Raw genomic sequence first — 22,086 nt, 5'->3', positions numbered from 1 at the left:
GGACTCACTGAGCGGGAGAGAGTCCAGTTTTCTCCAGTTTCTTCAACCTGTGTTCTCCCTGAGGAACTGCCTCTAGTTGCTGGCTTTCCACAAGCTTGCCAGACCCAGACTGGACCACACAAACCCAGCTGCAATCTGATGGACCTGGGCTTCAGCTTCCCCAAACCCTGTCTTGCTGCAGTCCCAAGATCTCAATGTCCTTTCAGCTTACAGAGACCACCAGGTATGCACTGACACCAAGGAGCAACCCTGCAAAGAGGCAGCCAGAATACAGCCACTACCACACCAAGCAGAAAGACCTCAGGTGCAACCAGATCTGCAGGTACCCCAATGTATATCCAGGCCCTGGCCCAAGTCCCCAGACTGTGGTAGCTGTCCCCTGAGATGGCAGCGGTTGTGCAGCAAACCTGCAGGTCCTGGCTGTTGTCCCCAAATGGTGACAGCCATGTGTAACCGAACCTATGGATAGTGTGACAATGGACTTCAGGGCAACAGCGGGCAGCAGGTGATCCACTGGCCGTCTGTGGGTAGTCTGCAGGCTAACAGGGGATGATTGGTAGGTGAACCTCAGGTGGTGGGCAATGGGTAGGTGAAAGGCAGGTGATGGGCAGGCAAAGGGCAGGCAAATGGGCAAAAATCTCAGATCATAATGGAATGAAACTAGAAATCAATGATAAAATAAAAAAATAGAAGCTACTCAAACACCTGGGGACTAAATAGCGTGCTACTGAATAATGAATGGATAGCAGATGAAATCAGGGATAAAATTTTAAAAAAATTAGAGGTAAATGAGAATAGTGGTACAACATATCAAAATCTCTGGGACACCATGAAGGCAGTGCTAAGGGGAAAGTTCATTGTATTGAGCTTATTCATTAAAAGAATGGGAAGTCAAAAAGTAAATGACCTAACATTACATCTCAAAGCCTAGAAAAAGAAGAACAAATCAACACCAAAAGTAGCAGAAGAAAGGAAATAATTAAAATGCTAGCTGAAATAAATGAAATTAAAACAAAAGAAACAACAAAAAATTGACAAAACAAAAAGTTGGTTCCTTGAAAAAAATAAATAAAATTGGTAAACCCTACCACAATAATGAAGAGAGAAGACTCAAATTACTAAAATTTATGATGAAATACTATTGAAATACAGAGGATAATTAGAAATAATTTTGAAAATTTATATTCCAATAAATTAGAAAATCTCGAAGACATCAGCAAATTTCTAGAGACATATGACCCACTCAAACTGAATCAGGAGAACTTACAAATTTAATTTTAATTCATACAAATATATATATTTTTTGTGGTGCTAGGGATTGAACCCAGGGACTTGTACCTTGAGGCAAGCACCCTACCATATATCCCCAGTCAACTTAATTTTAATTTAAACAGATCAATTTCAAGCAATGAAGTAGAAGATGCCATCAAAGGCGTACCACCCAAGAAAAGCCCAGGACCAGAGGAATTTCCAGCTGAATTCTACAAGACCTTTAAAGAATTAACACCTATATTCCTCAAATTATTCCATGAAATAGAAAAGGAGGGAACCCTTCCAAACTCATTCTATGAAGTTAGTATCACCCTGATACCAAAACCAAAGACACATCAAGAAAAGAAAACTTCAGACCAGGAAGTTTGCATCCCTGATGAAGATAGATGCAAAAATTCTCAATAAAATTCTGGCCAATGGCATACAAAATTTGGGAAAATTTAGAATTATCTTTTCTTACTTATGCTTATAGTATGTGTAATATAAAGCTGCTCCCCCGCCCTTTCCGTTGCATCACAACCTAGCTTGTTAGTCCCAAATCTGCTCTCCCTGCCCTTTCTGGTGCAGCCATTTTCCCCGCCTCCCAACTACTGTCAGTCTGTGAACATCCTAGCTAGTTATTGGTTCATCAGTCAGCTTGCAAGTATCCTTCTCCATTATTGGTCCCCTGTTAGCCTGGCGGGATTCTTAAAGATAGCTTCACCGCCATCTTTTTCTCTCTTGCTTTTCTCTCCCTCTGACTTGCTTTCTTTCTCCTCCTCGCTTTCCACTCTCTCTAGCATGTGCCCTTTCTCTTTTCCTCTCATTTTCTCTCTTACCCTACAGGGAGACACTCTGTTTGCTTAATAAACTCCCTTATGTGATTTCCCATGTCCCGCGTGGTTTCCGTAGGATCCCTTACAGTATGAGGGAGGAGTATACACTTCTTTTTCCAAGTAACTGCCCTAAAGGGACTGTTCTTAACCTCTTAGAGCCCCTTGCTGGGACTCTTCCCTAGACTACACAGAGGGCACCCATGCTGGTTCATTTTCACTTGCATTTATGACCATTCCCTTTTAGTTTCACCCCCTAGGCTTCCATCATATCTAGCACATCTCTCTTTGCACTTAATACATGGCATGTTTTCAGGTATTTCTCCCACACAAGCTTATGAGCTCCTTTCTCACAGGAGAAGAGATTTCTTGGAGAAGTGTTCCAGGAGTCCCCAGAGGAGGGGGGAACTCAACTCAGGACCAGCAAGGTTCTTGGCGTTTGTGACAGAAAAGAATTTCAGCATGAGTCAGACAAAGGCATAGACAGCGGTTTATTTAGGAAGGTATATAAACATTCAAGGGAGAATGTGGGCTGTCTTGCGAATGAGAAGCAGCCCTGACTTGGGCTGGGGTTCTAGTATTTATAGAAGGGCTGAATCAGGGACCAGAGTGGAGGTTGACCCTGGTGTAGCTGGACTTCACACCAGTTTTCCTGCATTTTAGTATTTCCCTTATTTTACAAGGGCAAGGGTCAAAGTTTACAACTGTGTTTTTTGCATCTCAATGGCATGAGGGTGTTTCCCTTAAGATTCCATATTTTTCTCTCCTTCTCCTAAATCCCTTGAGATTAGGGGCTATCTATCAACTTTGTATCTCTAGTATTTAGAATTTTACAGCTTCCTCCATAAATAGCTATTTGATGGATAGGTGAATAAAACTTGGTCCCCCAGCTGCATGCCATTTAATATTCCTACCATGTAGGTCCCCCACTCCTGGGTACTGGGATTGAACCTAGAGTTGCCCTACCACTGAACTATGTTCCCAGCCCTTTTTATGTTGAAACAGAGTCTTGATAAATTGCTTAGGGTCTCACTAAGTTGTCCAGGCTGGCCTTGAATTTACTGTTCTCCTGCCTCTATCTTCCAAATCACTGGGATTATGGGCAGGCACCACCACACCTGGCTATTCCTTCCTTTTAGAAGGTTCCTTCCCAGTAACACAACAGGAGGCACATTAGTCTTATTACCTCCAATTCCAACTCAGGTTACTTCCTAGAATGTTTATTAAGCAAAGTTAATTCTTTTTTTTTCTTTGTAGATTTTAAAAATTTAAAAAAAAATTTTTACAGACTGCATTTTGATTTGTTGTACACAAACAGGGTACAGATTTTTGTTTCTATGGTTGTGCACGATATAGATTCATACCATTCATGCAATCATGCATGTACATAGGGTAATGATGTCTGTCTCATTCCACCATCTTTCATACCCCACCCCCTCCACCCTCTCATTTCCCTCTACCTAATCTAAAGTTCCTCCATTCTTCTCTCACCCCCACCTCCCCCACCCCCATTATATATCATCATCCACTTATCAGGGAAAACATTTGGCCTTTGGTTTTTTGGGTTTGGCTTATTTCACTTAGCATGATAGTCTCCAATTTCATCCATTCATCTGCAAATGCCATAATATTATTCTTCTTTATGGCTGTATAATATTCCATTGTGTATATATACCACAGTTTCTTTATCCATTCATCTGTTGAAGAACATCTAGATTGGTTCCACAATCTAACTATTGTGACTCGAGCTGCTGTAAATATTGATGTGGCTGTGTTACTGTAGTATGCTAATTTTAAGTACTTTGGGTATAAACCAAGGAATGGGATCACTGGGTCAAATGGTGGGTCCATTCCAGGTTTTCTGAGGAATTTCCACACTGCTTTCCAGAGTGGCTGTACCAATTTGAACTCCACCAGCAATGTAAAAAGTGTGCCTTTTCCTTCACATCCACACCAACATCTATTATTGTTTGTGTTCTTGATAATAGCCATTCTAATTGGAGTAAGATGAAATCTTAGAGTTGTTTTAATTTGCATTTCTCTAATTACTAGAGATGTTGAACACTTTTTCATATATTCATTAATTGCCTGTATGTCTTCTTCTATAAAGTGTCCAGGTTCTTGGCCCATTTATTGATTGAGTTCTTTGTGTTTTTGGTATAAAGTTTTGTAAGTTCTTTATAAGTTTTGGAGATAAGTGCTCTATCTGAAGTACATGTGGAAAAGATGTTCTCACACTCTGTAGGCTCTCTCTTCACATTCTTGATTGTATCCTTTGCTGAGAAAAAGCTTTTTAGTTTGAATCCATCCCATTTATTGATTCTTGCTTTCATTTCTTGTGCTTTGGGAGTCTTGTTGAGGAAGTCTGATCCTAAGCCAGCTTGATGAAGATTCAGGCCTACTTTGTCTTCTATTAGGTGGGGGTCTCTGGTCTAATCCTAGGTCCTTGATTCATTTTGAGTTGAGTTTTGTGCATGGTGAGAGATAGAGGTTTAATTTCATTTTGCTGCATATAGATTTCCAGTTTTGCCAGCACCATTTGTTGAACAGGCTATCTTTTCTCCACTGTATGTTTTTGGCTCCTTTGTCTAGTATGAGGTGACTGTATTTATGTGGGTTTGTCTCTGTGTCTTCTATTCTGTACCATTGGTGAACCTGTCTATTTTGGTACCAATACCATGCCTTTTTTGTTACTATTGCTCTGTGTATAGTTTAATGTCTGGTATTGTGATATCTCCTGCTTCACTCTTCCTGCTCAGGATTACTTTGGCTAGTTGAGGTCTCTTATTCTTCCAGATGAAGTTCATGATTGCTTTCTCTATTTCTGTGAGGAATGTCATTGGAATTTTAATTGGAATTGCATTAAATCTGTATAGTGCCTTTGGCCATTTTGACAATATTAATTCTGCCTAACCAAGAATGGGAGGTCTTTCCATCTTCTAAGGTTTTCTGCAATTTCTTTCTTTAATATTCTGTAGTTTTCACTGTAGCGGTCTTTCACCTCTTTTGTTAGATTGATTCCCAAGTTTTTTTTTTTTTTGAGGCTACTGTGAATGGAGTGGTTTTCCTAATTTCTCTTTCAGAGTATTCATCATTTATGAATAGTAATGTATTAGATTTATGCATATTGATTTTATCTCCTGCTACTTTGCTGAATTCATTTATTAGTTGTAGAAGTTTTCTAGTGGAGTTTTTTGGATCTTCTAAATATAGGCTCATGTCATCAGCAAAGAGTGACAGCTTAAGTTCTTCTTTTCCTATTTGTATCCCTTTAATTTCTTTGGTCTGTCTAATTGCTCTGGCTAGTGTTTCAAGGATGGTGTTGTATAGAAGTGGTAAGAGAGGGCATCCCTGTCTTGTTTCAGTTTTTAGAGGGAATGCTTTCAGTTTTTCTCCATTAAGAATGATGTTGGCTGTGAGCTTAGCATAGATAGCCTTAACAATGTTGAGATATGTTCCTATTGTCCCTATTTTTTTATAGTGTTTTAAGCATGAAGGAATGTGTATTTTATCAAATGCTTTTTCAGCATCTATTGAAATAATCATAGGTTTCTTAACTTTAAGTCTATTGATGTGATGAATTATGTTTATTGATTTCCAGATGTTGAACTAACCTTGCATTCTTGGGATAAATCCCACTTGATCATGGTGCACTATCTTTTTAATATGGTTTTATATGTGATTTGATAGAATTTTGCTAAGGATTTTTGCATCTATGTTCATCAGGGATACTGGTCTAAAGTTTTTTTCTCCTTGATGCATCTTTGTCTGGTCTTGCTATCAGAGTGTTAATAGTTTCAGAGAGAGAGTTTGGAAGGGTTCCCTCCTTTTCTATTTCCTGGAATACTTTGAGGAGTATTGATATCAGTTCTTCTTTAGAGGTCTTGTAGAATTCAACTGAGAATTCATCTGGTCCTGGGTTTTTCTTGGTTGGTAGGCTTTTGATGGCTTCTTCTATTTCAGTGCTTGAAATTGATCTGTTTAGATTGGGTATGTCTTCCTGATTCAGTTTGGGAGGATCATATGTCTCTAAAAATTTGTCAATATCTTTGATATTTTCTATTTCATTGGAGTATAGATTTTCAGAGTAGCTTCTAATTATGTTATGTATTTCAATGGTGTCTGTTGTGATCTTTCCTTTTTCATCACAAATTCTAGGAATTTGAGTTTTCTTTCTCCTTCTCTTCATTAGTGTGCCTAAGGGTTTATCAATTTTGTTTACTTATTCAAAGTAAAATTGTTTGGTCAATTTTTTGAATTGTTTCTTTTGTTTCAACTTCATTGATTCAGCTCTAATTTTAATTATTTCTTGACTTCTACTACTTTTTGTGTTGATCTGTTCTTCTTTTTCTAGGGCTTTGAGATGTAATGTTAGGTCATATAGTTGTTGACTTTTAATTTTTTTAATGTATGAGCTCAGTGCAATGAACTTTCCTCTTAGTATTGCTTTCAGAGATACAGAGACTTTGATATGTTGTGTCATTGTTCTCATTTACCTCTAAGAATTTTTTAATTTCTTCCCTGATATCTTCTGTTATCATTGCATAATTCAGTAGCATACCATTTAGTCTTCAGGCATATGAGTAATTTTTATTTATTTTATGTTCATTTCTAATTGCATTCTAGTATGGTCTGATAGGATACAGAGTAGGATCTCTATTTTTTTGTATGTACTAATGGCTTCTTTGTGGCATAGTATACAGTCCATTTTGGAGAAGGATCCATGAGCTGCTGAGAAGAAAGTGTATTTGCTCAATAATGGATGAAATGCTCTCTATACAAGTCCATTAAGTATATGTCATTGATTGTATTATTTAATTCTATTGTTTCTTTGTTCAGTTTTTGTTTGGAAGTACTCTCCAGTGGTGAGAGTGGTGTGTTAAACTCATTTACTATTATTGTGATTTGGTCTATTTGATTCTTAAAATTGAGAAGGGTTTGTTTGATGTACATAGATTCTTCATTGTTTGGGGCATAAATATTTAAAATTGTTATGTCTTACAGGTATGGTTCCCTGAAGCAGTATGAAATGTCCTTCTTTATCCCTTCTGATTAACTTAGGTTTGAAGTCCACTTTATCTGATATTAGGATGGAGACTTCTGCTTTTTTACTGGGTCCATGTGCATGGTACGTTTTTCCCCACCCTTTCACCTTTGGTCTCTGGATGTATTTTTTTATGAGATGCATCTCTTGAAGGAAGCATATTGTTGGGTCTTTCTTTTTAATCCAATTTGCCAGTCTATGTCTTTTGATTATTGAGTTTAGGTCATTGATTTTTATTGTGATATGATTTATATTCCTGGTCATTTGGGCTTATTTTTGGTTTTTAATTTGACTTGATTTCTCCTTTGATTGCCTTTTCCTTTAGGGTAGTTCCTCCCTTTGCTGGCTTGCATTGTTGTTTTTCACTTCCTCCTCATAAAATATTTTGCTGAGAATATTCTGTAGGGCAGGCTTTCTATTTGTAAATTCTTTTAACTTTTGTTTATTGTGAAAAGATTTTATTTCATCATCAAATCTGAAGGTTAGTTTTGCTGAATATAAGATTCTTGGTTGGCATCCATGTTTTTTCAGAGTTTGAAATATATTGTTCCAGGCCCTTCTAGCTTTTAGGGTCTGGGCTGAGAAATCTTCTGATATCCGTATTGGTTTCCCCTTACAAATAATCTAATGCTTTTCTCTGACAGCCTTTAAAATCCTATTATTTTGTATGTGAGGTATTTTCATTATAATGTGCCTTGGTGTGGATCTTTTGTAATTTTGTGCATTTGGTGTTCTGTAAGTCTCTTGTATTTGACTTTCCATTTCATTCTTCATGTTTGGGAAATTTTATGATATTATTTTATTGGATATATTGTTCATTCCTTTGATTTGTATCTCTGTGCCTTCCTCAATCCCAATAATTCTTAAATTTTGTCTTTTCATGTTATCCCATAGTTCTTAGAGGTTCTGTTCATGATTTCTTACCATTTCTCTGTTTGATCAACTTTATTTTCAAGGGTAAGTATTTTGTTTTCATTGTCTGAGATTCTGTCTTCCATGAGATCTACTCTGTTGGTGCTGCTTTCTATTGAGTTTTTAATTTGGTTTAATGTTTTAATTTGGTTAATTTCAAGTATTTCTGTTTTTTTTTTTTTTTTTTTTTTTTTTAGAATCTCTATTTATTGAAGTGTTCTTTTGCTTCCTGCATTTGCTCTTTTAACTGTTTATTGGGGTGATCATGCATTGATTGCATTTGTTATCTTATCTCACCTTTTGCTTCATGAATTGTTTTAATCATATAGATTCTAAACTCCTTTTCTGTAATTTTTAGTACCATGTTGTCATTGAATTCTATCAAAATAGCATCTTGGTTTGTTAGGGGCACTTTCTTCCCGTTTTTTCATATTGTTTCTTATATTCCCCTGTAGTGGTGAAGATCTGAGGTATTTCAGCTTCCCTCCTGCAGGTGTATTGTGACCGTGCACCTTTCCAACACCTCTCCTCCCCACCAAGGGGAAGATCAATATCAGCAGCACCCCATGCAAACAATATGCAGCTCTACACCAGATAGCCCCTATAAAGACATTAACAGTGTTGCAAGAAACAGGATGAGTTTGATTATTATCTACAGTATAGCCAACAGGCTTTCAATGAGCTCTACAACTTCTAGTGGTGGATGAAGAGGACAGGGAGGGGTGTAGGATGTATCTGTTGATGGGATAAGAAGTGGGTAAATAGAGGTACCTGATCAAGGAAAGAATGACAGTGGGATCAAAAGAAGTTAGTCTTTAGCTTGAGAAGAGGGAGAAAGAGACTCCAAGGGAATAGGTAAATAAAAGGAAAATGGAGTGAAAAAAAGAAGAAATAAAAAATTAAAAATTAAAAAAAAAATCTATGGTTCACAGTCATACAACACTCAAACCTCCCAGGCCTCAGTATCTTTTTTTTTTTTTTTTTTTTTTTGCTGTGCTGGGGAATTGAACCCAGGGCCTGTGCTTTTGAGGCAAGCACTCTACCAACTGAGCTATACCACCAGCCCAGTCCTCAGTGTCTTGATGTGAGTGTGGCACCTGTCAAGGGGGCCTCCAGTCTCCTGCAGGCATCTCAGGACAGGAGTTGCTCCACTCAAAAATGGTGTCCATGCCCTCAGGGATAATTCAAAACGTCTGCACCAGCCTCCAAACATGCTGGGGAGCCACAGCATGGGCACTGAATCCATGTGGGGCAGGTGGTCAGTTTCTGGGTTTGGAAGCGGCAGGTGGTCTCAAAGTTAATCCTTTAATGCTGTTTGGATTTTAATTAGCTTCAGCCTTGTGGATCGTATTTTTCATGTGTACTTCACTTCAGAGAACCTCTTTCTATGAATACTCATGAGGCATATTTCCAAGACTCCAGTACTTAGAAGACCCTCACAGGGGCACTGAAGTGGTTGCTCATTCAGGAACAGTTCATGGTGGTCTGCCACCTGCATATTCTTGTGCTGTCTTGATGGAGGAGGCAAAGGCCCAGACACGGGTCCCACCCTCAGGGAGCCCCGTGGCACCACAAGGATGAGGAGTCCATTTTGATGAGTTGGTGGCGTAGGGAGATGGAAATGGCAAGACCCAGCTGCCTGCTTGGTTGTGGCACTCAGAAGCAGGAGGGGCAGCTGAGACACTGGCAGCCAGCCCTGGCAGAAAGTGGAGTGCCATCCGTGGTGGGGAGTGAGGGAACAAGGCCCCCTTGACAAGTTGGCAAATGACTGGGCAAGGGAAGGGAATTATTTGCTTGGGAAGGTGAGCAGAAAGAGCAAGTTGGATGATGTCACCTGGAGAAGATCATCTTCTTTCTTACCTCCATTAGTTTCCTCAGCACTCAGGAACAACAATCTATTGAGTGCCAAGCATGATGGTGCATGCCTGTAATCCTTGCTGCTTGGGAGGCTGAGGTAGGAGGATTACAAGTTTAAAACCAGCCTCAGTAACTTAGTGAGTCTGCAAGTAACCTGGTGAGATCCTGCCCTAAAATAAAAAATAAAAAGGGATGGGGATATGGCTCAGTGGTTAAGTATGCCTGGGTTCAATTCCTGGTTTCCTGGTACCAAACAACAACAAAAAATTATTGAGTTCTGTGGATTTTTTCTTTCTTTTTTCCTTTCCTGTGGACTGTGTCCAGGAGGGCTGTCCAGGATGGGGTGAGGGAACTTTGTATGCATGGAAGTGGGTAGAGTTCTAAGGAGAAACTACAGACAACCCCTGTCTTTTAGTAAATGGGAAAAGACCATGGTCTTCATTATACAACCATGCTTGGGAATGAAGTTGATCACACTGGGTCTGTTAATCACTTATCTGTGTCCAGAGAGAACAGTCCCCTCTTTGCTAAGAGCCCGTTTTAGAAATTTAAGTAAGGTTAGAGTTCAAAACACCTCCTTTCCCATCTCCTCCAGTACCTTACCTTCAGTCTCTACCAAAGTTCAGTTCCGGCTTCACCAGCAACACATTAACTTGGTTTTCCTGCTTATCTATTCTCATGTACTGCCTCTGAGTCATGGTCTCTTCTCTAATGTTTATTGCCTTTGCTACTCATGACCTTTGATAACCATGACCTGCCCCACAAGCAGTTCTTTTTTGTTTGAGTTCCTTTACCCCTGCGGAGAATCAATGGTAGAGCCAGATGGGTCTGGAGGCAAATTTCCCCAAGAGTTCAGGACTATATGAAGATATTTAGATGTCCAAGCACTGAAAAGATGACAGCATTCGCCTTCCTCAAGCGTCCAAAGTAAAGGCAACATGAAACGAGACAGGGAGTCTAAGGGATCGAGTTTTCTCACAGTGTCTTCTACTGTGATGCTGGTTCTGAAATAAAGAACTCTTCTTGCCCAGACTTCTAAGTCTTTTCCTCCTGGTCATGAGTTTTGCCTTTTTGTTTGGCAAATAACTTTAAATTACAATCTGTGTACATCTGCGGGCAGGTCTATGAGTTCTGGTTGTAAGGAACAGAGAAACCAAATCAGGGTCATAAGGCGGAATCTAAGGGAAGCCAGTGTGAAGTTAGTGTCAACCTTAAGAGGTTCAGAGGACCCAATATTCCAACAACAGGGTCAGAGGAGGACCCAGGCAGCAAGGATCTAATCATTTTAAGTTGAATTTGCTAAAAGTACTTTTTTACTTATTTTGTTATTGTAGCATTTAACTCTGTTGTGTCAGCTTCCAGGTCATGTTCTTTATCCCTATTTCCTCTTAGCATACATACTCACAGGCATTAGAATTCTAGTGTTCCCAGAACATCTGCCAAGTCCTTCAAATGTATTATCCTCTTTAATCTTCACAACAGTCTTCCAAAATAGGTATTAGTTTAGCCCTATTATGCAAGTGGGGAGGAAAGCACAGATTGACTAAAGAATGTGCTCAAGGTCACACAGAAAAAAATGGCAGAGCCAGGATTCAGATCCAGCTTTATTCTGCCAAACCCACACTTGTCTCTACTAACATGCATCTGGTGTTACTAACATGTAGGTTTTTTCAACAAAATATTTCTACAAAGTATTAATATTATAGTACCATGTATTTTACAAATAAGAATGAATAGCTGTTTTGGTTGTCTTAAAAATAAAATATTCAAAGAGTGTTCTCTTTTTATTGAAGGACTCTGTGGTGCAGGTTTTATAGGAAAGAAGGTGGAACTCGAGGGGACCATCAGAGAAAAGTCAGCTCCCAAGATATTGGAGGGATCTTTCTAGACTTGAATTCTGGAACAAGAGTGCTTATCTGTTAATCAATCTTGCCCAGGAATTTTATAGTTCAATCATGGAGAGTGACTGAGGATCTGAGTCACTTCTGCTGCTGGCAGAAGATGGCAGGTGGAGTGGGCCAATAAAGGTAGAGACGTTCATGACTACATGGCCCCCTTGTTCTTGCCCTGGTTCATCTATAGTGAGAAATGCGCAGAGAAGACAAAAAACAAAACAAAACTGACCAATCTAGGTTCCTACATGGAGAGTATTAGGAGGGTGCGAACATGTCACATAGGAAGAAGGAGGAACTCTCGCCTCCATTATTGCCTTCTTGTCTTCAGATGAAGCGCACCCCTCTGGGTTCTATTTCCCCGGACTGGAGACAGGACCCTGAAAACCACATTTCAACTTTGCTAGTGGTGCCTTAACAGGCTCAGTCGACAGGGGGCGCGCGAGGAAGGACTGCCAGGATGGAGGTGGGATTTCCCGGCCCAGGTACTTCCGGTTTCTCTGAGCAGCCATGTCAACGGTGCGCTTGGTTCCTTTTTTTCTGTTCCAAAGCCAGTTTACAGTAAGGACACCAGCGACCTTCTAGAGGTCTGGATCTCTGCCCAGGGGGCCCTAGTTGAGCAGAGCATCCTCCTCAGAGGTCTGAGTTTCTGCTTTTGGGGGCCCTCAAATTTTAAATTTTGTAATTTCCAACTTGTCCCTTTCTGCCTCCAATCTAAGTGGTAGCTTCTCCCAGCAGTTGCTATTGCCCAAATAATTGAATCTTGTCACCACCTCCCATTTCTTCAGTTATCTACTTAACTTTACACCTGGTCAAGTTCTTTATATTAAATTCTTCAATTCAGATATTTGGCCAAGAATGCAGTTTTTGTGGAGTTGGGGGGAAAGGGGCAGGTGGTGGTAGTGGTGGTGGTGGGGGGGGTCACAATATCAACAGCTTTGAAGAAGGTGTTTTCTACACTCTGTTGCCAAAACTACCCCATAGGTTTCTCACTGAATCCAACAGCCCCTAGTGTAATCCATTATTTAAATGGCCAAGAACCATAGACCCTCAGACCTCAAACATTAGTAAAGGAGATCTACATTCTGGACTTGGTGGGTATTTCTACAACCTACAGATTAACAATCATCTTAGCAAATGGGATTTATTTTAATGAGGCAATTTTGAAGAACTCTGGTTTTCGTTGATTTTTAGTTTTAGTAAAATAGCAATAGAAAAAAGTCATTGAAGGTTTCTTTTGTTTGTTTTTTTGGTGTCTCACTCATGCACTCCCAATATGAGGAGTGACACTCCCAAACAAAAGAAGGCTGGGGCACACCCGTGTGTTTCTATGGTTCCTTGTTGGGTGAGGAGGGAAAGGCTTTTAAATTCTTGTATGAGCACTGATAGGTTCTTTGCAATAGTTTCATGACAGGAGAGCACAGGTGTAAACTGGGTTGTTCTGGTTGAAATACTTGCTTTCTCAGATATTGCTAACAGTTTTTTTCTCCTGTCTAACTTTTCTGCCTAGATGACTCCTGATTGAGAATTTGCTCCTGACATTTATCTGAGCTTGTTTTCTTATCTGAGAGTAGGAAGCCAAAAGGTGAGTGATAGAGTCGCCTGCTGCTCTACTTTGCAGAGATTAAAGAGGATCTTGCTTCAGTCTTGGACACCTTGTGAATATCAGAAAACATATTTTGGAGGGTTAGAAAAAGACCAGGGAATATGGTGTTTACATTTGCTTCCATGGAATCCAACCTGTCTTCACCTGGAAACAGAATCACATCCTTCCTTAAGCAGGAAAGAAGTTATTAAAGGTGAGATATGTTTTTTTAATTTAAAATTTTTCTTTCTCTTAGCTTCCCATAAAAGTCATCTCTGAAGTGGGTACAATGTTATGCTTAGAGATGCAGCAAGGAAAAAAGGATGCATCACATTTTGTTTCTCTCAGGGACTTTCCCCCGTAATATCTGGTTTTCTTTAGTGGTACTCAGTGCCCTAAATTGTATTAAAAGGGTGACTGTGACTTGGTTGAACAAACATTTAGACTTGCAGACAAAAAGACTAGGGGAAAAGGGGAGTAGAGGGAAGTCCCATACTCGCTTCTTATAACATGTATGTTATTTATTTTCTGTTTTCCATTTAAAAAGAGACCTATAAATATTACATTTTCAGGTTAGTTGTGAATATTAAATGGGACAATGTAAAGAGATTTCTGGTTCATTGAGGACATTCATTAAATATCATATATACACAGTTTATCCCTGTGTGTAATATATTTTAAATTTGGTGAACTACCTGAAAGATTACATAGCATTTTTGGGATAATATCAAATTGTACTACTTTAAGAACACTTTTTAAAAAGGTTGGCTAGGTACTGTATGTGGTCAATGAATTCCATATGGTTGAAAGTATCTTTATAAATTGCCAAATAGAAGCAAAAAATGTAGTTTTACTTTTTAAAGGACTTTTAGATGTCTAGAACTGGTGCTAAGAGTCTGAATTTCATGGATTTTTGTTTTCAGACTTACTGGAAATTCTAGACCCCATAGAAGAGCTACATTCTAGGGTGGTCAGGGGTGGGAGGAAGAATAAGGAATGAAGGATGGGACTTCCTCCTACTAATTATACCTTTATGTCAGCAAATACTTAGTTCTCTTTCCTTTTCTTTTTCCTGAAGTGGAGGTGGAGCTGGATCCTGACCGTGGTGTGGTCATGTAGTATATAGGGTCAGGATACAGGTCTCCACAAGAAGCCAGATGTGAGAGGCTCCTAGGCATGTGTTTAATGAGGATATTTGTCCAGAGAAGAAAGATATTTTTGCCATCAGTTTGGAGTTGAACTTGATGTTGCTGGGAACATGTTCATGATTCATTCATAATTGGAGGCATTTTGTTTGTCCAAGGAATCCACCTTCTCCATTGTGCACAAACTCTGTCTACCAGTCTATGAAAATGACTTCATGGAGGAAAATCGTCCGGCGTTATCACATGTGGACCCTTGGCTGTTATATGCTGCTGGCCATTATTGCTCTGAGACTTTCTCTCAGATTGAAGTGTGACTTTGATCACTTGGATCTGGACTCCAGGGAACCTCAAAGCCCGTACTGTAGGGATAAGTTGTATAAGTCCCTAAAGCTGCCAGCAGGGAGGTCCATCAACTGTTCCGGAGTCACTCGAGGGAACCAGGAAGCAGTGATCCAGGCTATTCTGAATAACCTGGAAACCAAGAAGAAGCGGGAGCCTTTCACGGATGTTGACTACATTCGCCTGACCAGAGACTGTGAGCACTTTAAAGCCACAAGGAAGTTCATACAGTTCCCACTGAGCAAAGAAGAGTTAGACTTCCCAATTGCATACTCCATGGTAGTTCATGAGAAGATTGAAAACTTTGAAAGGCTGCTGCGGGCTGTGTATGCCCCTCAGAACATATACTGTGTCCACGTGGATAGGAAGTCCCCAGAAACTTTCAAAGAGGCGATCAGTGCGATTACTTCATGCTTCTCCAATGTCTTCATAGCCAGTAAACTGGTTCCAGTGGTTTATGCCTCATGGTCCAGGGTGCAGGCTGACCTGAACTGTATGGAAGATTTACTCCAGAGCTCAGTGCCATGGAAATACTTCCTGAATACATGTGGGACAGACTTTCCTATAAAGACCAATGCTGAGATGGTCCAGGCCCTCAAGATGTTGAATGGGAAGAACAGTATGGAGTCAGAGATACCTACTGCGGTTAAAAAAAGACGCTGGAAATATCACTATGTGGTGAAAGACACGTTGTATATAACTGCTAAAGAAAAGGACCCTCCCCCTAATAATTTAACCATGTTCACTGGGAATGCTTATATTGTGGCTTCTAGAGACTTCATTCAGCATGTCTTAACGAACCCCAAATCCCAACAACTGATTGAATGGGTAAAAGACACCTATAGCCCTGATGAACATCTCTGGGCCACCCTTCAGCGGGCCTCCTGGATGCCTGGCTCTGCTCCCTCCAACCACAAGTATGACATCTCTGACATGACTTCCATTGCCAGGCTGGTCAAGTGGCAGGCACATGAGGGAGACATCAATGAGGGGGCATCGTATGCACCTTGCTCTGGAATCCACCAGCGGGCTATCTGTATCTATGGGGCCGGAGACCTGCATTGGATACTTCAAAACCATCACCTGCTGGCCAACAAGTTTGACCCAAAGGTGGATGATAATGCTCTTCAGTGTTTAGAAGAGTATCTACGTTTTAAGGCCATCTATGGAACCAAACTATAAGACACACACTATTGTGCTACCTGTGGGGCAGGAACATATGTAAACATGCTAGAACTTGCTGGGACAATGTAGGGTGGGAGTCCAGGGCTTGGGAATCCATGGCATCCCCTAGGATAAGGGGACTGCTGTTGGAGTGTGGGTAAGTAGACTTGCTGCCTTGCAAATTGCTGCCTTGGGTGAATGCTGACTCTTCTCCAACAGTTTCTACACTGACTCTAATAGAGGGAGGGGAAGAACCAATGTTATTTGAAAACAAAGGAGGGATGTGTGTCAGGGGACTGTGGATTTCAGTTGAATACCTGGTGTTAGGTTTTCAACTTTATGGAGAGGCTGTTCCTAATAAATCTAGGCTTCAGCAGGTGGTATTAATGGAAAGAGAACTTTACTTTTGGTATTGTTAATTTAAAAATAAATAGTTCCTGATTCAAAGTCTTACCTCTATTTTTGTCTAAGAAGGCAGAAATAATGTAAAGTGTGAGATTTTTCTCAAAACTGTTGGTGTCATTTAAAATTTCTAGTGGCTGGCAAGAGAACCTCCATTAATTATCCCAGAATAGTACTGGAAAGCTGTTTGAATAGCACATTCAAAAGAATGAGGAGGAAAATAAATAGAAGAACAGAGCTATTCTTTCATTATTGAAGCCACTTATTTTGTTTACTTTGCCAAATTCATAACTTCTCTACCAGGGAAAAGGTGGGGCAATTTTTAACTAGTTTGACCACTCATGTCCTTATGAGAAAATCATGGCACTAATTTTGCCAACTTCGCAGTCAAAGAATGTTTCATAACAGATAATAGCCATTTAGGTAAGGTTGCATACAATTTGTTGTTACAAACTGGAACACATTTTAGAAGGGGGAGGCACTGCCTGTTAATAATTATATTGGGAAGCAAAAGTAAATAAGGAGTGTCGAGCCAAACCAGGATGTGCGATAGTCCATGTGCAGGCCTCTTGAATCAAAACTCCCTTTTTTACTAAGTGAATGGAAGGGTCACTATTTGTGATTCTGCAGAGTATATATTTTCTTGTGAGGAGACAACCATGATGTGTGCAAATTGTACCCAGGGAAACAGTTTCCTTTCTGAAACTCCACAGAGATAATTGCTGGCTATGTGTCATTCTGTAATGGACAAGGGGCACTATAAAAATGTAGGTTTTTCTGCATACAGTATGTTCCAGGAAAGGGTTTTTATATACAAGTTAATTTGTGTACTTTGCATAAGACTCCCGTTAATATGTCATGTCATTAATGTGTTTCTTCACTTCGGATTGTGATTCAGTTAAACAAGGTTTCTCTTAATCAGCAGTCGGCTTCCTCTGTAGCTCATGTACTGCTCACATAGTTCCTGTGTGTGACTCTGAGATTTTTATGTATGTTAGTGATTCCTTTTTGTAAGGTGGTTCTCCATTGGTAATGGGCATCGTCATCATCAGCTTACCTGCATTGCAGTATTGAGTCCTCCTTACCTGCTCCCAGTCCCACTGTGGAGATGACTGATGAATAGTTACCAGCACAGTGGATGTGCCCTGTGAAGTCTGTTGCCAGCAGTGGTAACATTGGCCCAGATGACATACCTCAGCCCTCCTCTGAGGTGGATGGAAGTGCCACTGTGGAACGTGGACAGAAAACCTTCCTTAAGTGCACTTATTCTGGGAAAAGAACTCAGATCTTTGGCCACATAGTCAACTTGCTCTTAAAGCTTTCATGTGAAATGTTATAATTTCTCGTATAAATAAATTTTAAAAATCAACATGTGAACTTGTCATATGGAGTATGTGTGTGTGTGTCGGGGGGCGGGGAGAAGTTGCAGCAATTCTCCAAGCACTGAAGTTTTCTCTAAAAATATATTCAGGTGAATAGAAAGTGCTCTTCATTTAATAATATAAGGTCTTCATTTCAGAAGGCTCAAATTTCTCTTTGCTTATTGTATTTTGGAATTTCTACAGTTAAACCAGCACATAGCTTGATTTTTCCTTCCAGTGGAGTCATACCTGTTTCTTTAACCTTTCTCTGGAATGGACAAATATTATTAATGAACTGAGAAACTATGTTTGTATCATCTTTAAAGGTTTAAATTAATTGGTTCCTTCCTTCCTTTCCTTTCTTCTTCATTTTTTTTTTTTTTTTTGCACTGGAGACTGGGGATTGAACCCAGGGGGGCACTTTAACACTTTACTACACCTCAGTCCTTTTTATTTTTCATTTTGAGACAAGGTCTTGCTAAGTTGTCCAGGTTGGTCTGAAATGTAGAATCCTCCTGCCCCAGGCTCCAAGTTACTAGGACTATGGGTGGGTGCCACCACATCTAGTTTTAGTAACTATAGTCTTGTTTTAATAACTCTTTTTTTGTTGTTGTTGTTGCACACACTGATCATTGTAATCTTTGGCCTCTTTGTGAAGTGAAAATATTTTAAGATGAAGAAAAGGCAGCTAATAACTTTGGGAACATATGACATATTTGGGGAGGTCAAACCATTTTGATTAAAAATGGAGAGAATAATAAATACCTTGCTTCCCACCTTAATTGACCCAAAGATCTATTATTCTTCTTCCATTTAGGTCATTTATCATAAAGATGATAATATAAAGATAAGGCTTTTGCCTTTATGAAGCTTAGTGTACTGACAAGCAATAAAATAATTTATTCCTGCTTTCATTCCAGATATTAATTGAGCTCTTACTATGTACCACACCTAGTTTTTGACACAGAGGATACAGCAGTCAACAAAACATGAAAATTCTCCCACTTGTGTTCACCTATGAACAGTAAACAGAGTATAAATAAATAAATATTAGGAGAAAAGTGCTAGAGAGAAATTAAAGATGTGCTAGAGACTCTGGAAAGGTGGGGTGGGGAAAAAGGATTTAAAATTTTAAATAAGGTGGTCAAGGGGGCCCTCAATGAAAAAGTGACATTTGAGCAAAGTTCTGAAGGAGATGAAGGGAACGATCCACGAGGGTAAAGGAGGGACGAGCATTCTAGGTCAAGAGGAAAGATTCACAAGGCCTTAAAGCAGGAACAGACCTGCTGTTTCAGGAACTGCAAGGGAGTTAATGTACATGGAACAGAGTAAAGGAAGAAAGTTAAGAGGGTTGTATTGTGGAGGGTATATTGTGAAGGCCTCTGTAAATCATACGTACTTTTATCTTCTCTGATCAAAACAGGAGCCATTGAGGGTTTTGATCAGAGGACGAATATGATCTGATTAACATTTTAATGGGATGACTAGCTGCTGCATTGAGAACAGACTGGTCAGGAGGTAAGAATGGAAGCAAGGAGACAGTCAGGAGACTGTGACCATAATATAGGCACTACGCAAGTGTTGGACCAGGGTAGTAGCAGTAGAAATTGTGGAAGCTGTCAGACTCTGAAAATATTTTTGAAGGTTTAGTTTGAGGATTTGCTGGCAGATTTTGTTTATGAGAGAGATGGAGGAGTCAAAAATAACTCCAGGGGTTTTGTCCTGTTTGGAGTTGCCATTAACTAAGATGAGAATTTTGTGAAAGAGTGACTTTTTAGGGGAAGATAAGGATTTTGATTTTGAACATGTAAAATTGGAGATGCCCATTAGACATTCAAGTGTAGAGGAATCTGAATTCAGTCTGTTTTGGAGATGCTTATCTGATGCTTATCAGCTTATAGATTATGTGAAGTCATGAAACTGGATGAGAGCCTGTATTAGTCCTTTCTCTATTGCTGAAACAAAATATCTGAGACTGGATACTTTATAAAGGGGTTAATTTAGCTCACAGTTTTAGGGGTAGAAAGTCCAAGATTAGATGGCCCCATCAATTTAGCCTCTGATGAGAGTCCCTTTGGCTATATCACATCATGGTAGATGGCATCATGGTGGGAACACAAGTGAGGGAGAGGGCACAGGGTAAGACAGAAGGCCAGAGGGGGAAAGCCTAGTCTTTTACTTTTAAAACCCTCTAGTAAGAACTAACAGAGGTTCTCACAAGAACTACATTAATTCTGAGGGGAGTGTCCCCAGTGACCTCCCATAATGCTCCACCTCTTAAAGATTCCACCACCCACCACAATAGGGACCACGCTTCTGACATGTGAACACTTAGGGGACACACTCAAACCATATCCAAACCATAGCGGAGCCACAAAGAAGTACACATAGAGGAGGCCCTCAAATGAGTTCTGGCACTTTTCAAAATGCAGAGGTCAGGGAGATGAGAAACCAACAAAAGCAAGTTGAAAAGGATCAGCTAGTGTTATATGGAAACCTGGGAAGGGTGGCATTCTGGGTCAGGAGGAGACAGTGTTTCAGAGAAAAGGGAGTTGATGACCAAAAGAGAAGATTCTGAGAATCCCCTTGAGGTGAGGATGAAGTGACTATTACCTTGAATAATGTGGAGGTGACCTTGATAAGAGCAGTGGAGTATAGAGGTGAGAACCTGATTGGAGGTGATTCAGAGAATGTTAGTATAAAACTGGATTCAACTATTATAGATAAATCATTTGAAGAATTTTACTTTCAGCTGAGAAAAAACAAACAAACAAACAAACAAAAAAACCAGTACCATAACAAAAGGTTAAGACAAAGTTGTCTTTTACACATTTAGAAAAGTGGTAACGTCTGTATGTTGATGGGAAAGATACAGTTGGAGGGAAAGATGGGGAAATGAGATGAGAGGCTTGCCAGGTTGACACCCTGGTAAGGAAGAGAGGGATGATGAAAGCACAGGAAGAAAGCCTTTTCTTTGATGGAAGTACAAAAAGTTCACCCTCAGTAATAGAACTGAAAGCAGAGTGGATGAGCTCAATTGTCTATAGATGTGTGAATGTGGCAGCGGGATTTAGTTTTATTTCTTTTGCTTTTTATTATTTAAAGAAAATATTTTTGGTACCAGGGCTTGAACCTAGAGGTGCTTAACTACTGAGCCACATCCCAATACTTTTTATTTTGAGACAGGGTCAAATAAAAAGGGTCTGGCTAAGGCTGACTTTGAACTTGTGACCCACATACCTCAGTCCCCACCTTCCAGTTGCTGGGATTACAGTTGTGTGTGCATTACCATGCCTAGATTTTTCAATTAACATCTTATCTGATGCATAATATACACGTGAAAAAGTACAGAATCCCAAATACATGGCACAATTAGTTTTATGAACACACCTGTGTAACCAGACCCCCAGAGACCACCACCAACATCCAAGGTGCCCCTTTCTGTGGTGGCAGTTCCCATTTTACATCCCCTGCAATAGTGAACAAGGGTTCTAATTGTTCTACATTCTCACCACTTTTTTCTTCTTTTGTGATAGTATCCATTCTAATGGGAGTGAGGTGGTGATAAACTTTTGAAGATGGTTTCATTGTCTAGCTGTGTAACTTTTAATACATCTGTGTGATCCATTATCTTTGTGTATGTACAAGTGTCTTTTACTTTTTTTTTTTTTGGTATTGGGGATTGAACACAGGGCACTTTTACCACTGAGCTACATCCCCATTTTTTTTTTTTTTTTTTTTTTGCGGTACCGGGAATCGAACTCAGGGCCTTGTGCTTGCAAGGCAAGCACTCTACCAGCTGAGCTATCTCCCCAGCTCCCCAGTTTTTTTTTTGAGATAGGGTCCTGCTAAGTTGCTGAGGCTGTCCTCCTGTGTCATGGGGGTCATTGGAGTGTGCCACTATGCCAGCAGTAACTTTTTAAGTTATCTGTAAAAACGGATTACATTTCTTTCTAGAGTAATAGTTAAGGCTACTCAGGAGAATATAGGTAATACATATAGCATTTGGTCTCACACATAATAAAGTTAGTAATGCTGGCTATTTTATAAACAAGAATTTTCATTTCTGTGCAGCTAAATAAGTTAGCTTTGGGTACTTAAAAATGATACAATTATAAATAACATACTTCTTGCCACATCTGACAAAAGGGGACTATGTGTAGTACAAAGAACTTTTAACATTTTAATAGGTTTATCAAAAACTATTTTGCCAAGTATTACTACAAACTCTTTTCTCAGGTGCCTTTCCATCCATACGTTGTTTGTTGAACATTTAATAGGTGAAATAGGTTCAACCATGA

At 39.7% G+C, this 22,086-nt stretch overlaps 1 protein-coding gene and 1 pseudogene across 1 annotated transcript; one reads left to right on the top strand and one right to left on the bottom strand.

The window, feature by feature from the left end:
- The window catches only part of LOC124976370 (Golgi SNAP receptor complex member 2-like), a 54,995-nt pseudogene extending 42,694 nt beyond the window's left edge, over positions 1 to 12,301 (bottom strand).
- Positions 12,302 to 14,720: 2,419 nt separating this feature from the next.
- Gcnt3 (glucosaminyl (N-acetyl) transferase 3, mucin type) lies at positions 14,721 to 16,040 on the top strand. The gene has a single exon (XM_047542340.1). The coding sequence runs from the start codon at positions 14,721 to 14,723 to the stop codon at positions 16,038 to 16,040; it is 1,320 nt and encodes a 439-aa protein (XP_047398296.1).
- Positions 16,041 to 22,086: the final 6,046 nt, after the last annotated feature.

The sequence above is a fragment of the Sciurus carolinensis genome, chromosome 2, assembly GCF_902686445.1.
Source record: "Sciurus carolinensis chromosome 2, mSciCar1.2, whole genome shotgun sequence".
Taxonomy (NCBI): Eukaryota; Metazoa; Chordata; class Mammalia; order Rodentia; family Sciuridae; genus Sciurus; species Sciurus carolinensis.
Note: the sequence above shows the minus strand (reverse complement) of the source record. Positions and strands in the feature narration are given on the sequence as shown.